Source organism: Drosophila nasuta, chromosome 2L (genome assembly GCF_023558535.2).
Source record: "Drosophila nasuta strain 15112-1781.00 chromosome 2L, ASM2355853v1, whole genome shotgun sequence".
Taxonomy (NCBI): Eukaryota; Metazoa; Arthropoda; class Insecta; order Diptera; family Drosophilidae; genus Drosophila; species Drosophila nasuta.
In genome coordinates this window covers 20,831,752-20,847,416 of record NC_083455.1, presented here as the reverse complement: position 1 = coordinate 20,847,416, position 15,665 = coordinate 20,831,752, and the positions used below count along the sequence as shown (strand labels likewise).

Here is a 15,665-nt window from a genome sequence, read left to right as displayed (position 1 = left end):
GTCGTTGAACACCTTCTGAGCGCACTGAGTCGCCCAGAGAAGCAAGCTCTGCAGTATGTCGCGACGCTCTCTCATGTCATCTGCTCTCTCGCTCTGCTGCCAACTAAAGTTCTGCAGTCAAAACAGTCAGCGCGCCATTCAAAACACACTCACACACACACTTGGAGAGCAGCTTTATGCGAGCGAATCTCCACTACACATATTCAAAAATTTGCTCTCAACTGGACACAGAGCGAAATGACAGTTACACTTTGTTGTTGTTGTTGTTGTCTGAGTGCGCCGCCAGTCGCGAGTTTACCTTGGCCGAAATGACAACAGAACTCTGCTTAGCTTTTACAGCTTTTGCGTTGTTACCTGTTGCTTGCACCGCTGTTAACTGCGCGCGCAAATAAGTTTTGTTTAGCACGGACTGTTAACATAACAGTTGACTGTTAATATTGTGTTGTAAGTAAATGTGTATTTGAAATTAAATACACGAATTCAGCCCTTGTTGTGAATAATAAATAAGCAACACTTATAAATTAATATTTATTTTTGAACTTACAAAAGTACGTTTATGTATTTATAATAAATTAATATACTTAATTCAATTATCAATCATACGAGAAGTTGCAACAGGCTACAGATATAAAAAGCCATCTGTTGCTGAAAAATTAAACTACTGCTATCATTAATTTATGATTGCATACTTTTCGGCGCCGCATTGATTATTCGCCCCAATAAATGCATTTACTATAATTCCACCTAGCGTATATAAATGCAACTAATTTGTTGTAACTTTTAAATGAGGCATACTCTTAGGCTGGTGTATACAAAATTGATTTAGCCACCTAGCGTACATAAATTGAACTGCGTTAAAAACCTAAGCAAAGTATACTTTAAGGCTAATACTGATATTCTAAATCCTTCTGTTATTAAACAATTTTGAAGGCTGATTTCTAATATTTTAAAATGTGCCAAATCATTTTTCATTCATAACATCTCATCAAGGAGTTATTTATGTATTCATTTCGTACGCTTTGGCGACATTTTAGAAATTTCAGCTTAATTCTCACGCAATCGCACAGAGCGAATTGTTGTGAAGGCAACTCACGTGCGGGTGGCAACTGATGATGGCTGGTGATATCATCATTGCCTCATCTTGGTTAATATTATTATGTTTCTGGTTAATTTTGTGTTTTTTTTTTATAGTTCAACGATTGATGTTGTCAGCCAATGCGCATGCGGGGTGGGGGGCACCTATAAAGTTTCCTGCTGCCGCCACAATTTGATGATGACAACAATTTACGTGCCGCATTAATTGAACTTTCTACGTGTTCGAGTGCAACACTTTAAATCTGCCTTGAATTGAGCCTCGAATTGTGCGTGGCAATGCCCAAGACCGCTCCGCCCTTCCCCGCCACTCCCCCGTCCTAAGAAGAAGCAAAAAAACCCGTCTAGGAAGAGACCTATGCGAAACGTGCCTGAAGTACAAGTTTATAATGGCAGCGGGCTGACACTTGATTGATGGGCTCCATCAATCCGGCTGCTCAATGAATCACACACAGCTGAAAGCCCATATAATAGCAAAAACCCAAAAAGGTACTAAAACTAACATAAACTTTGAAAAAAATACATAGTTGATTAATTCAATGCAAACTTTATTTAAATATATTTTGATTTTGATTTAGATTTTTATTGCTATTGCTATAAGTTTACTTCTATTTAAATGTGTATATATTGTGTCGAATCTAGAGAAATCATTTCAAATTGAAGGAAGACCATGGAATGCTAGAAGGACGTACTAAAACGCTATCTACAACTAAATATATATGTTGCTCTATGTTATGCTTACGATTAATCTATAAATTAAGCCTATAAAATGTAACTGGAATGTTAGATATTGTATTTTCGTTAATATTATTATTGTAATTGTTGTTGTTGCTGTTGCTATGTTTTTGCGTGTGTTTTATTTCTAAGCTACTTTTACTTTCAACCTTTTTTTCCCTCAGCAAAAATCTTGATACGATTTCGTGTTTACATAACGATCCAAGATTATCTTAAACATTAAACATAAATTAAAGTTGTATACAAGTATTTATTTATTATGTTTTTTGGTTTTTTTGTGTGTATGTTTTTTTTCTTAATTTTTCGTTTCAAATTTAATTGCTAAATAAAAGAAACAACAACACTTAGTGTTGGGGGGCCTAAACTAAGGCGATAGACTCTCAAATTAAATAGCTAAGATGATCTAAAATGATGCGTGTGTATGCTTAGTACTAAAATGCGTACTAAAAGCACAAAATGCAATAACATACAAATAGCTATAACTTATTTTAGACTAAATATACTAAAAACATAATGCCGTCCTGCTCGAACATAATGCAACAACAAACTGTGGCACTTTCCACTTAAAAATCAATGTACTAAATGCTAAGCTTACGGTTTACAGTTATACTTATTGCCTTGCCTGGGCAGACATTGTACTAAAATGTACTAAAAGTGCACTTATGGCTAAATAGCGTGCCAGTATCCAGATTTATCTTCTTCGATTCCGATCAGCGTCGCATAATATCCTCAATGCTGAAGCCGGTGCGTCGAGGCGCTGCAGGTGCAACAGGCGCTGCTGGTGCCGCTGCTGCTGTGGCTGATGGTGGTGCTGGTGGTGGTGCAACAGCTGACTGTGCTGTAGATGCTGCACCACTTATCACCGCTTCCTTTTCGGACGTTACACAACTCTCTGCTGGCTGCGGCGGTTTGCAAAGCAGCTGCCTCGGCGGATGTCGCGACATGTTGAGCGCATAGATGCTCTGATTCTCCAGGAATGTGCGCTGATGATCCACCACCAGATCCACCAACGGTGGCGGTGGAGGCAGAATGCGTTTCCTCACCGGTATCGAGCCCAGGAAGCTGGGCATTGCCTCGTGTGGCGAGTGCAACGGTTGCGAAGGCGGTCGCGTTGGCTCAACGCTGGTGCTGATGCTGGGCGGTGGTGGTGGTTGTTGCTGTTGTGATGCTGTTGCGGTTGCCGTTGGCGGTGGTGCTTTGCTCAGATTGAGCGTCTTGTGGTGCAGATCGCGACGCACATGCAGCATGGGTAAATAGGGATCGCCATTGGCAGCAGCGAGCAGATGCGCTGCATGTGCTGGGTGTAACGCAGCTCCCGGAGGATGAGGAGGAGGAGGTCCTGGCGCTCCTGGGGCTGCTGCATAGCGCAAGCTGGGCATAAATGAGGCAGCAACACTGGCCGATGCTGCTGCTGATGCTGGTGGCGTCTCCTCCAGCTGACGTTCGCCATGCGGTCGCATCGTGTACGTTTCGCCGCCCTCATGATGACAATGGGTGACACCCTGACGTTCCGACTTGGCTGCTGTGCTTGCGGCTGCATTGCGTCCGGCCTTGAAGCGTGCCACAAGCGCTGCTTCGGCCTTCTCCTCCTCGGTCTCCGCTTCGAGATCCTCATCCTCGGCCAGGTCCAAGGCGCCGCCGGCCTCATGCAGTTCCTCCTCCTCGTCGTAGTCATCGAACTCCTCCTCGCTGTCATCGTGCTCATACCGCACACTGTTGCTGTGGTTATTACTGCTGCTGTTGTTGCTGCCACCTGGCGCCTTGCGTTTGAGACGCATGCGTTCCGCTTCATCGGTTTCCGGCTTCTCGCTCAAATTGTGCACAGGTGACTGGCGAGGTGAGTCGACCTCAAGCAGTGAGTCCTCCTCATCGCCACTTAAATGCCTTGCCTCGTCCTCCTCGCCCACATCCACATAGTCGGCGCTGTTGACCTCACCCACCGCATGGGTGAGAGCGTGTCGTCGCAGATCGCAGTTGCGTCGAAAGACTTTGCCGCAGGAGGAGCACTCGTAGGGCTTGTGATCGGTGTGGGTTAAGAGATGCGTCTTGAGGTTCGAGCGCTGGTTAAAGCTGCGACTGCAGACGGGACACTTGTGTGGCGATTCCTCCATGTGCAGGATCTTGTGCACGGCCAGAGTGCGTGACTGGCAGAAGCCCTTGCCGCACTCGGTGCACTTGAAGGGCTTCTCCTTCGAGTGGATGTACCTGCGAGAGAGAGGGGGGAGAAAGAGAATGAGGGATTAGTATGACTCGACATGCTGCGTGGGCGGATGGTTGAGTAGCTGCTGCTGCTGCTGCTTCGGTTTCGGCTTCTGGTAGCTCTTGAGTTGACAGTTATCTGTGCTGTGTGCTGTGTCTGGGGCGGCATTATCTGCCCAGATAAAGTGCGCTGATATATTTTATGTTTATGGCCGCCATCTTTGGCAATGGCGTCCACTTGTTGTTGGCCATAACAGCAACAACAACAACAACAAGAATAACAAAAAACAACCAGCAGCCGCAGCAGCATCAGCAACATCAGCATCAACAGCAGCTGCTGCTGTGGCATGAAACAGAAACAGGTTCTCCAGCTTAATATCTCCACTTGCTTTTGCTTTTGCTTCGGGCAGCTTCAAGGCGCACCGAGATTCTTTTTGACTTGCCCCTTTCCCTGTCTTCATCTTCATCTTCGTCTTCGTCTCTGCATCTTCACTCTATGCTCTGCGGTCTGAAGAATTAGCCTCGCGGCAAAGCAAACAAACGACAAATGGACCGAAACCGAAGCGATCAAAAGACAGAACGTCGCGGCAAGCCGGACAAAGCTGGACAGCAAAGCTGCCAGTCCAAGCTGCCCAAGCTGCTGGTGCCCGTCTCTCTCATTCTACCAAAACACAAACACAGTCTAACGAGTACCCTCTGCATAAAGTACTGTATACAACTCACACAGTACTCGTTGCCCCTGCTCCTGTCTCTGTCTCTGTCACTGTCCCCGCTTCTCTTTCAACTGCCTTTCAAAGAAATGAAAACCAACAAAGTTAATTAACTTTGTCTTTTGCGGCGTGTTTCTTACCCTAACTTGGCTAACACTGCGACTGCGGCCAGCACATTTCGACAAGCAGTTTGGCTCTGATAATACTACATGAGTTGGCAATATGATGAATCAGTAATATATTACTTTATGCGCAAGGCAACTTATTGAACTTAGTAGATTACCTCATAATTTTCTACAGGCACCATAAATCATTCCTAGAATTTGAATTTATTTGAATTTTCTCTGAATTTATAATCTATAGAGCACTCTTTCGATATATTCTAAATTTATAATTTATTTCAAGAAGGTAAATGCTGCTTGAAATTCACTTTATAAAGAAGGAGATTCATTGAATTTAAGAAGTATTTAAATTACTTCTAAGTAGTCTATCAATTTATATTTGAATAATACAACCATTACCTTTTGAACTAAAGAATAGTTGTTAAGGAGCTTTCCAATAATATTTCTAAGTAGTCTATCATTTAATATTTGTGTACTGCAATCATTACCTTTTGAAATAAAGTTGGAATAGTTGTTAAGGAACTTTACAATAATAATTCATCAATTAATTTACTAGAAAAACCTTCTTAAGTCCCTCACTCCCATTAAAAATTCCTAATTCCCACATAATTTTTGTAGTGCATATCGTAGTCGACTATACTGTAACCTTTTCTTAATTTTTTTTTGCAAGTTCTTTGGCTTCTTTGAAGCTGCTCGGCTGCCTCGAGGCATGCCAGCAATTACCAGCACCAGACACGCCCCTGCAACGCGTCCCCCTCCCTTTGTTGCCCCCGCACACTCGCCACACCTGGGCACACTCACCTGTGGTCCCTCAAATGGTCCTGTCGCCTGAAAGCCTTGCCGCAAATATCACAGGAGTAGGGCCGCTCATCGGTGTGTGTGCGCTCGTGGATCAGCAGATTGTACGACTTGGTGAACTGGCGATTGCAGAACTTGCAGATGAACTGCTTCTTCGGCCTCGAGGCTCGACCAGGTGCACGCAACAAACGCCTATCCAGGCCAGCGTGCATTCCCGGTCCCAATCCAGGTGGGAATAACGCCGCCGCTGTTGCTGCTCCCGGCGGAAAGGGAAAACTGCCGCCAGCTGTGGGCGATGGTCCGGGTCCGGTTAGATATGGCGGTGGCGGTGGTGGGGCGTACAGTACTCCAGTTACTCCAGGCGGTACTCCGGGCGGTCCACCCGGTGGCCCACCTCGACCCAACATGGCAGCCGCAGCAGCTGCCTCACGCAGCGCCAACTCTTTGCGCTTGTCGGCCATCATGGCAATGATCTCGTAGTTGGAATTGCTGCCGGCTCGAGCCTTGGCCTCGAGTGCCTGCCGCGTGGGCAGCACGGGCACAAAGGCCGATATCTCGCGATGATGTGGCGGCGGTCCGTGCGGTCCACCGTGCAGCCCCGAGGCGGCCAGATGCTGCTGATAGGCCAATTGGGTTTCGTAGGCAGCCGCTGCTGCCGAGATCCTGCTAGCTGATGAGTTGCGAGAGTCGCTGCCGCCACTGCCCGCTCCATCTCCTCCTCCTCCTCCGTTGGCTGTCCCATTGGAGCCACTGCCTCCTCCACCTCCAGCTGCTCCTCCTCCTCCAGCACTATTGGCTGCGGCTGCCACCGCTGCCACTGTTGACATAAACTGATCCATGCGAGAGGCGCGCAGCATGGGAATGGCGCCTCCGCCCTCGCTCCCTGTGCTGTCCGTGGGCATATCGAGTGCTACTCACATGCCGTCAGACCTTCACCTGCACAAGATAAACGAAACGAGAACGAGAACGAGGGGATAGAGGGGAAGAAATAACAATTAGTCAAATGTTGTGTTAATTGTTGCGGCTTATTGGGCTCTATGGGTTTATCTTAATTGCTCGTCAAGTCCAATAAACTGTTTATTTCCCCTTGCCTTGCCAATACCCTTTTCGGCTCCGCTTGAGGCATGCCTCCCTTGGGGTGGCACTTTGTAACAGTTCTAACATATATGGAAGTGACAAGCTTCTAAGAAATCTTATGTTAAAGTACTGATTTAATTATTTTATTATATTAAATCTAGTATTTAATACTACATTTAAATAGAGAAGAGAGTACTGGCTGCTGGGGCCTTCGACTAAAGTACAGATATTTCTTTTTAAATTATAGAGGCGCATTTTATAGACATTAAAATTTTAAAGAAAACATTTATTCAAATATCAGCTTTCATATTCATTGGTAATTTTATATTATTGCGATTTAATCGATTATTTAATTTATATATTTTATTTATTATTCAATTTATTTGATCGTTGTTTATTTCTTTTTCCCAAAAAGGCCATTTTTATTATTTTTATACAGATTTATATTTTTTTCACTTTTTGTTATATGTAGGTGCATAAAGAATTTTATATTATTGCGATTTAATCGTTTATTTAAATAAATATTCGTTTATTTATAATATATGCACCTACATATAACAAAAAGTGAAAAAAAATATAAATCTGTTTTATTATTTTTATACGCATTTATATATTTTTCATTTTTTGTTATAGATGCATTACTTTATCAACATATTCATTATTTGATAGGAACTGGGTTTTTGTGTATATTATTATTATTATTGTATTATATTATTAAAAATAAAAATATTTCTTAAATTTAGTTTGAATTAAGACGACTTTATACATATTGCATTGTTTTGTAAATGTTGTTATTTGTTGACACACACCTTTAGCTTTAACTTTTAGGCAAATGTTTTCCACAGCACACACACACAGTAAGATTGACTTTGCAGTAGGGTATTTGCAGATTTTCAAGTGAGTTTTCTAGGGTTATTCTCTACTAGTTTTATTTATGTACAATTCTTTTTTTGGGTTTATCAGCAAACGCGACGACGGCGGCGGCGGCAAGTGAAACTCAACTCAATTCAACTGAAGCAAACTGAACTAAACTGTGAACAGAAACAGAAACAGCAACAGAAACAGAAACGAGTTGACGCGGTTGCCGTTGGAGTTGTCGACGCTGCCAGGTTAGATAAGATTGTGCGTCTGAAAACCTGACTGAGTCAGTAAGCGAGGCACAGCACAGTAGTAACGATATAAACACAGACACACACACTCAGATACAGATACACATACATAGATACAAAAAAAAAAAAACAAGAGATGTGGGGAGAGTGAGTAGCGATAAAGAGACTAGCATTTGGCAGCCATAGAAATGCAACTGGTAGCCTAAGCGGCAGTCAGTCAGGCATTTCAGCCAGTTAGTCACAGCCACAGAAAAAAACAGAAAAAAACAAAAACCCGATCTCGATCCCGAACCTGACTCCGACTTCGCGACATCGAAATCCCAATCCGAGTGGCAAAGCGAACCCGAGACGGCCTGACTGACTGACTGACTGAATGCTTACTGGATTTACGCAACAGGAGCTATAGCAGCTTCCTCTTCGTCTTCGTCTTCGTCTTCATCTTTGTCTTTGGCTTCTGGTAGCTCTGGGGTTTTGCATCTGGAACGTGATCGTCACGATAATACGCCGCCAGAAGAAACAACAAGCAAAGAAAACAAAAGAGAGAAAAAAATCCACCGACAACAGCAACAAAAAAAGTAATGCCAAGATAATGATAATGACGATCATATTGTCGCTGGATCGGCCATAAAACTTTGTTGCGTTAAAGTCTCATTTAAATGTCTTATAACCAGTTGTGCATAAAGCGCAAAAACAAAAAAAAACACAAAAAGAAGAAGAAAAACTGCCACTGTCACTACCCCCGCCCCCGCCTCCACACTCTTCTGTGTCTTCGCAATCTTGGCAGTCTTCGCAGTCTTACAGTCTACCAGTTGCCTGTGCAATGACAGTTTTGCTTATCATTTTGCTGTAAAAAATGTAAAACGTTCTCGTCGACTTCAAAATGAGTTTTGACATCGTGATTTTCACGTATTTTTCTGTATTTTTCTGCCTGTCTGCCATGAGATGCATCAGCAAACGCACGAGCTCAAGTATTTAGATAGTTGCGGTTGGAAGTGCTGCATCATTCGAGACACAAGCGTAGGCAACTCTTCCTCTTCCTCTCACTCTGCGCAACTCATCTGCATAACTTCGAGGGAGGGGAGAGAGAAATGAGCTCAACTGTCAGCTTAGTTTAAGACAAGCAAGATGGATTGTTAGAAATGGCAAACGCGTGGCTCGAAAGGGCCTAAAACAAGTGCTTAGCTAAAAGTAATGAAGTGCACCACAATTCAACAAGTTTTATACACGAATCTATTTAGTTTTGAAAAAAGATAAGTTCTAATAGCTTCTATTAGTTTTTAAAAAAATAAAGTTCTAATATCTTCTATTAGTTTTTTAAAAAGTTAAGTTCTAATATCTTCTATGAACATAAATCAGTATAATCTGATTATATAATCAATTGTATTTTCGAATACTTTTTGTTTAGTTGACCATAAAAATAGATTATGATTTTAGTTCCACATCGTTTTATGAATGAATTCAATACATTTCCAAAGAATTCAAAAGAAATCCGACTGGTCTTTTGTCAATTGCAAACGTCATTTTGACCAGAACTAGAAACAATATTTGAATGAAATATATTATATAACACATAATTCTTAACTATGCTAACAAAATTACTCATTTCCTTGGAACTCATTAAAATAACATGATATTTTGTCTACTTTAATGCGATCACCTTAGTTAATGCTCTGCAATATTATTTCCATTTGAAAAACAAAAATGTCACACTTGAAATGAATGGTTTTCCTGATTGTAATCGTATCGCTTCATTTACTGAAATCTCACCCATTTTTCTGTGCCATTTGGCCACATTACTCATACGCCCGATTATCCCCTGACTCCCTCCTTCCTCCTCCCCTTCTCACAGTACTCAGCTCGACTCGACTGCAAGTAAACTGAGCAACCACATCACGCATATCTCACACCACATGCGAGCCAGAGATACGTATCTCTGGTAGCCTCGACTCAGCTCGAGACAACAACAACAACAACAACGAAAAAAAAAGTAACCCGTTTTGGGGTTTTTCATTGTATCTGTATCTGTATCTGTATCTATATCTTTTCATGTACACATATGTATATATATATTTTTTTTCTAGGTTTCAACTTTATTTTTCTCACTTATGCATTTATGACTCGAATGGCTCGTATGTCTCCAGTACTGTCTGTTTAACTGCCTCAACTGTCGTAACTGTCTAACTGTCCAACAGCTCGACCCTCTACCTCTCCTCTCTCTCTGTCTCTGTCTCTGTCTCTCTCTGTCTCTCGCTGTCTCGCTCGCTCGCTGTGTGTACACAGTATACGCGATTGAGCGTTCATTATCTTCTGAAACATCGGCACTTTTGAAACGTCAACGCCAAATAAGAAAAACAAATAAAATTAATGTAAATAATGGACATCATCAGCAAAATGCGAAGTCGCAGCAATGAACGAGAGAGTGCGATAGAGTGAGAGGGAAAGGGTGAGATAGAGGTAGAGAGTTGTGTGTACTTTCAGAGATACACAACAGATACACACAGTATATACGTAGCTATAGGGAGCGTTTGCGCAAACGGTTGCCCAGTAAATGAAGCCAAAGGCTTAAATGTGTGTGTATGCATACACATAATAAAAAAGAGAGAAAAAAAAACGAACAAAAATAATAATAATAATAAGAAACAACAACGCAGCGACAGCAACAGCAACAACAACAACAACTACAACTACTGGCTGGCAAAGAAAATAAAAGATATCGAGGAGCAATTTGGCTGCCACTTTGCTGCTGCCTGCTGCCAGGTCTCGAGACTCGACTCAACTCGAGTCGACTCGACTCGCGACTTCGTCTGGGCCCTGGGTATGGGCTTTGTGTAAACAACGGGCCAACGAGAGACCAGCAGACGCGCATAGTCAGTGGAAAGGTTCAAAACAGTTGATAAAAAAAAAAAGCAGAAGAAATGAATATACAAACACACACTCACACACACACATGCGCAGAGGGATTTAATGTTTGCGTAGAAACGAGACGAAGTTTTGTCCCTCGACTCTCATATCTTGGCTTGGACCACTACTTCACTTTGCTTACAAAACAGCAACAACAACAAACAAACAACACAGAGACAGAGACAGGGACAGAAATAAACAAAAAAAGGGTCAGGCTCTTTTCGGTTTTAATCCCTTCAGGCCTTCAGGCCAGGCTCAACAGCAAAGGTAGCTAATAATCAACAACAACAAAAAACTAAAAGAACCTCGAGCGCAACAGATGAGATGTGAAGAGTGCTGGACACCAGAGATTGGAGAGTGCGTAAGGAGAGAGAGAGAGGGGAGACTTATAATTATAGTGCATTCATATGTATAGCTGCGTTAATCTGGCAACCCTTTTTGCTTGCTTGCTTGCTTGTGACCAAACCCCCACTTCAGATTATGGTCAAAGCTATTAAAATCTCTAGCCATAATCATTGCTTGCAGCTCCTCAGCCTCATCTGCTCCTAGAGCTGCCTAGCTGCTTCTTCGTGTCTATAATTTGCTTGATTAATATCTATGCGATTTACACATACCCTCTGCCTCTCTCTCTCTCTCTCTCTGTTTCATCTCTGCACATCTATCTCGTTCTGTTTAGCTGCGTGTAAGTGCGCAGTCATTAATTTGAAAGCTTTGCAGTTTTGTGCCAGCCTCAAGAACTGCTAATGAAGTTTTATGGGATCGCAATGCAGCTGGCTGGCTGCATAGATTACTAAGCTTGTTCTCTTAAATTGAAAACACATCATTTATAATTATTATGATCGTGGCAAGGCAGTCAAAGAATACAAGATTCATTTAAGGCATCTTCTTTTCGTGCGTCAAATGAAATCTACTAATGGTATTACTATAATAATGTCAAAGATAAAAGGTAAGTCTATTAATGATATTACTCTGATATTATAAATAATAATGTAGCTAGTAAAATTCAACGCAAAGCTAAGGTTATCACAATGATATTTCTACTAATGCATTTACTAAATATAAATGACATTGATATTGTTAGTAAAATAATACTGACTTGGTATATTAAAATATTAACGAATATTAACATAAATTCTATACAATTATTAACAATAATTAATACTAATGCAATGTTAATCCTATTTCGAATGAAACCAAATAAAGTGAATGCTAACAAAATAATTCAAATGACTTTAGCTACCGTAAATACTCAAGCCAATGCCAAAGATACTGACAATGCTAATGCAAATTTTTCATGCAAATGCAAATAATGCAAAAACATGCCACTGTTGTTGCTACTGTTTAAACTAATACAAATCAAAGTGGGTTGATAATACTCGTAATGTGATAGTCATCATGACGTGGAAACTGTAAAAATTATCCGAATAATATTTCAAATATTTAAAAAAAAGATTCTCAGAGAAATCATAGCTGTACTTGGTGGTTTTTTCTTCTTCTACTTTATACCAACTTTAATCTGCGAATTTATGAGTTTATCTATGATCTTGAAGTTTTCCCTGTGCGAGTTTTTGTGTGTGCTCTGGTTTTCTCCTTTGTGCCATTTGTTCTACACTATTCGGCAAAAAGTTAATCTGTTTAAGCCGATCGTTTGTCATGCTTCTTATGACTTGCGCTATTCACACTAAGACGATCTCTCGACTGAGGTCCATTGTGTGTATAACAAGAATGCCCAATCATGGGTTACTTCATGCCGAACCGATCTGTTATACTCTTAGCTAGTTTATCGACAGTTCTTTTTGGGGAAAGACTGGAGATTATTCACATTATGATCGCCCCACTCAATGTATTCATATTGTAATGGGACAGAATTTAATTTCATCATCAAAACTGATCGGAAATAAAACGAAATAAAAATACAACAAGAAGAAAAAACTTGTCTCGCGTCTCAAGAGTCACTCTTGAGAGACTAGAGTCTATCAAGCGCCAGTTAAAAACACGTGCCAAATGGGCGTGGCAGAGCGTTAAGAAAAAGCTTCGCCTTTTATGGCCAATTGTATGGACCATTGTTATTAGGTTTATGACCACTCAGTTAAGTGTCGCCTTTTGTTTCACTCAACATTTAGACGTTTTTAATTTGCCTGATTTTTTAATTAATTTCGCTTTTTTATTGAGCGCCATTTTCGGGGTTCAACGCGTCTCCCCACTGAGGGCATCCGTTGCACTAATAAGTATGACAACGAAAAACTAAAAAAAAAACTAAGAAAAGAAAGAAACCCACCCAGAAATAACATACCGAATGCAATAAAGTTTTATGTGGCTATTCTTATGCTAAAATAGTAGTATGTAAAATAAAATAAAGTGGGAACCGGCCACCGATCAAATTGCCTATAAACAAACAATGATGAAAAATCAAAAGAGTTCGAGAGCTCTAGCTCCACTCGAGCGAAACAAAAGCCCAATGGCTCTATAGAACCGCAGCGAATGGAACTCAGAAAACCCCTTTCCATTCCATTCCCGTAACCCTATCGACTGACTGTGGGAGCGCGGGAGGCGATTTAAATATTCAACAACAACAACAGCAGCAGCAGAGAAAAGAAGAGATCTGAAGACAACAAAAAAAAAAGAAAGAAAAAAATATACCATACTGTAGCATTTAAAAGAAATCAAAGGAAAATAAGCACAAAGATGCTGCAGCGCGATGATGGTACGAAACTGAAGCAGTCGAACCCCAAGACCAAACCCCAAAACCCCAGAGAGTCGAACGAAAACCCAACAGAAGCTTGCGGCAATTGCGTTTCCTCTTTGGACACACGTTCTGAACAATTAAAGCGCGCGGCAAGCCAAGCTGGCAAACGACGACGACGACGACGACGATGGCCAAGACAACGTCGACCAACATCGCAGCCAAGTCCAAAAAAACCGGATTCAAATTGAGCACGACGAGAGCTGCTGAAACTGAAGCTGATGCTGAAGCTGAAACTGAAGCTGAGGTTGAGGCTTAGAGCTGGCCACTGGCACTGGCTACAAGTGAACTGGTTTACGGTTTACAGAAACACACACAAAAAAAAAAAAAAAAATAAACGAACAACAACAACAAATTCCAAGCGAAGGTTCGAGCTCGCGTCGAACCGAATCGCCGCAGAGCCCAGAAAGTGACTCGGGGACTTGGACGACGAGTCGAGCGCCAGGCCGCCTGTCAATGGAACGCAGCCAGGCAGCCAAGCAGCCAAACAGGCAGGCAGGCACCACACTGAGTTCGGTGGCAATGACAGTGGCACATGCAGTTGTAGTGGAAGCCGCTGCGGCAGCCGACAGTCGCCCAACAAAAAACGAAAAAAACCGCCAACTGTGGAGGAGCCTCCAACGTTCAGTTACAATACACAGTGCATGTACATGTGTGTGTGTGTGTGTGTGTACATGTAAGCTGTGTGTATGTTTGTGTGCTTGGAGCAGGTTTTGGCAGTCAACTTGGTTTTGTTTTTTGTGTTTTATTTACTTTGCTACTCGCTGAATGCGCTCTCTCACTGCTTAACTCTCTCATGACTACGTTCTCTTATTCACTGTTTGTGCTCTCTCTCTCGCTCTCTCTCGAGTTGCCCACTCGCTGCTTGACTGTTACTCGCTGTGATTTGCTTTTGGCCATAGCGAAAATAAAAAGAAAATAATTAGCTAGACCCTAAAAACAAAAAAAAAAATGAGTAAAAAAGGCAGGTAACTTTGGAATTTTTTTATGTTGTGTGTGGAATCTTTCGATATTTGATTTTTTTTATATTTTTGTTGGGCGTTACTCGAAACTTTGCGCAAACTTACCAGCAAAACAATTTTGGAAGAGCGCCTGCGGCTCTGTTTAGAGCTTGGCTTGTATTCCCAGTTGATGTGAACAAGTTTTATGCTTTATTTTAGTTTTTTAGTTTTCTTGTAAGTTGTTTCTTTTCTTTGGCAATTTTGCCAAAATTTTTGTGTAATTTATTGTAGGCGTTTTTCACTCTCTAGAAGATAAAGGGTTGCATATAATATACGGATTAGCTAAAGCTACGATAACACTGTATATTGCATATACACACACACGAACACACAGTGCATCGATGTATGTGTGCGATACAATCACGGCACGATCAGTCGCCAGCGGTCGCGGGTGTTACGGGAGCAAAAGCAGCAGCCGCAGCAGCTACCACAAACCACGTAGAAGCCGAGCAAAAACAAAAAAATAATAATACGCAGAGGGAACGTAAACCCAACGAACCGAACCGACCAAACGAACGAACGAACCAGTCAAACCGATCTGATCGACTCAGCCAACGAACCGAGTCAGCGAACGAGCAACGCACGAAGGAACGAACGAACGAGATACGGCAGCTGAAATGTGTTTTTCTACATTTTGTTTGAAATAGGAGCTGAAGCCAGTGCAGCTACCAATTCGCTCCTCAAGTAGTCCCAAACTCTTCCCACACACACTCACACACACGAACACACGCGAGACACGCTTGGGCTGCGCGACGTCGTTTTGAAAAGCGCTTTTCAGTTGGGGCGTTTGTGGAGAAGGGGGTGGCGGCCAAACGAAGCGACGCTGCAACAAGTTCACTGTGCCTGCATTTTTCACTCACACATACCTCGAACACTTGCGTACGTTTAATACTAACACTCACACATACGTGAATACAATTGCACTGTTGGAATCGTGAAAAGCACGATCCGCGCGCAGGTGCGTTCGCTTTGATCAACACTCGAAGACTAATTCAAAGTTGTCGAGCCGCTGTTGACGTCGTCGCTGTCGTCGTTTGTGTGTGGCGAGAGAGCATAAACGAGCGCATGAGAGAAGTGAGCGCAAAAGTGTAAGCCGATGTGACATAGAGAGACACAGAGTGAGAGAGAGATCGTGCGCTCTAAACCAGCCAAGTAAGAAACCCCCCAACAACAACACA

At 42.2% G+C, this 15,665-nt stretch overlaps 1 protein-coding gene across 6 annotated transcripts; it reads right to left on the bottom strand.

Annotated features, from left to right (window-relative positions):
- Window positions 1-1,623: 1,623 nt before the first annotated feature.
- LOC132792169 (protein bowel) lies at window positions 1,624-15,476 on the bottom strand. Of its 6 annotated transcripts, none has more exons than XM_060801433.1 (4): window positions 15,354-15,476; window positions 14,554-14,732; window positions 5,660-6,592; window positions 1,624-4,032 (listed from the first exon to the last, which is right to left on the bottom strand). In XM_060801433.1, exons 3-4 carry the CDS (start codon window positions 6,556-6,558, stop codon window positions 2,538-2,540), a joined length of 2,394 nt encoding a protein of 797 aa, XP_060657416.1. In that variant the 5' UTR covers window positions 6,559-6,592; window positions 14,554-14,732; window positions 15,354-15,476; the 3' UTR covers window positions 1,624-2,537. The 6 variants fall into 6 exon arrangements, with proteins under 6 accessions (XP_060657416.1, XP_060657427.1, XP_060657421.1 ...); XM_060801444.1 differs by having other exon boundaries at window positions 15,396-15,475; XM_060801438.1 differs by having other exon boundaries at window positions 15,390-15,474.
- Between the last annotated feature and the right edge of the window lie 189 nt (window positions 15,477-15,665).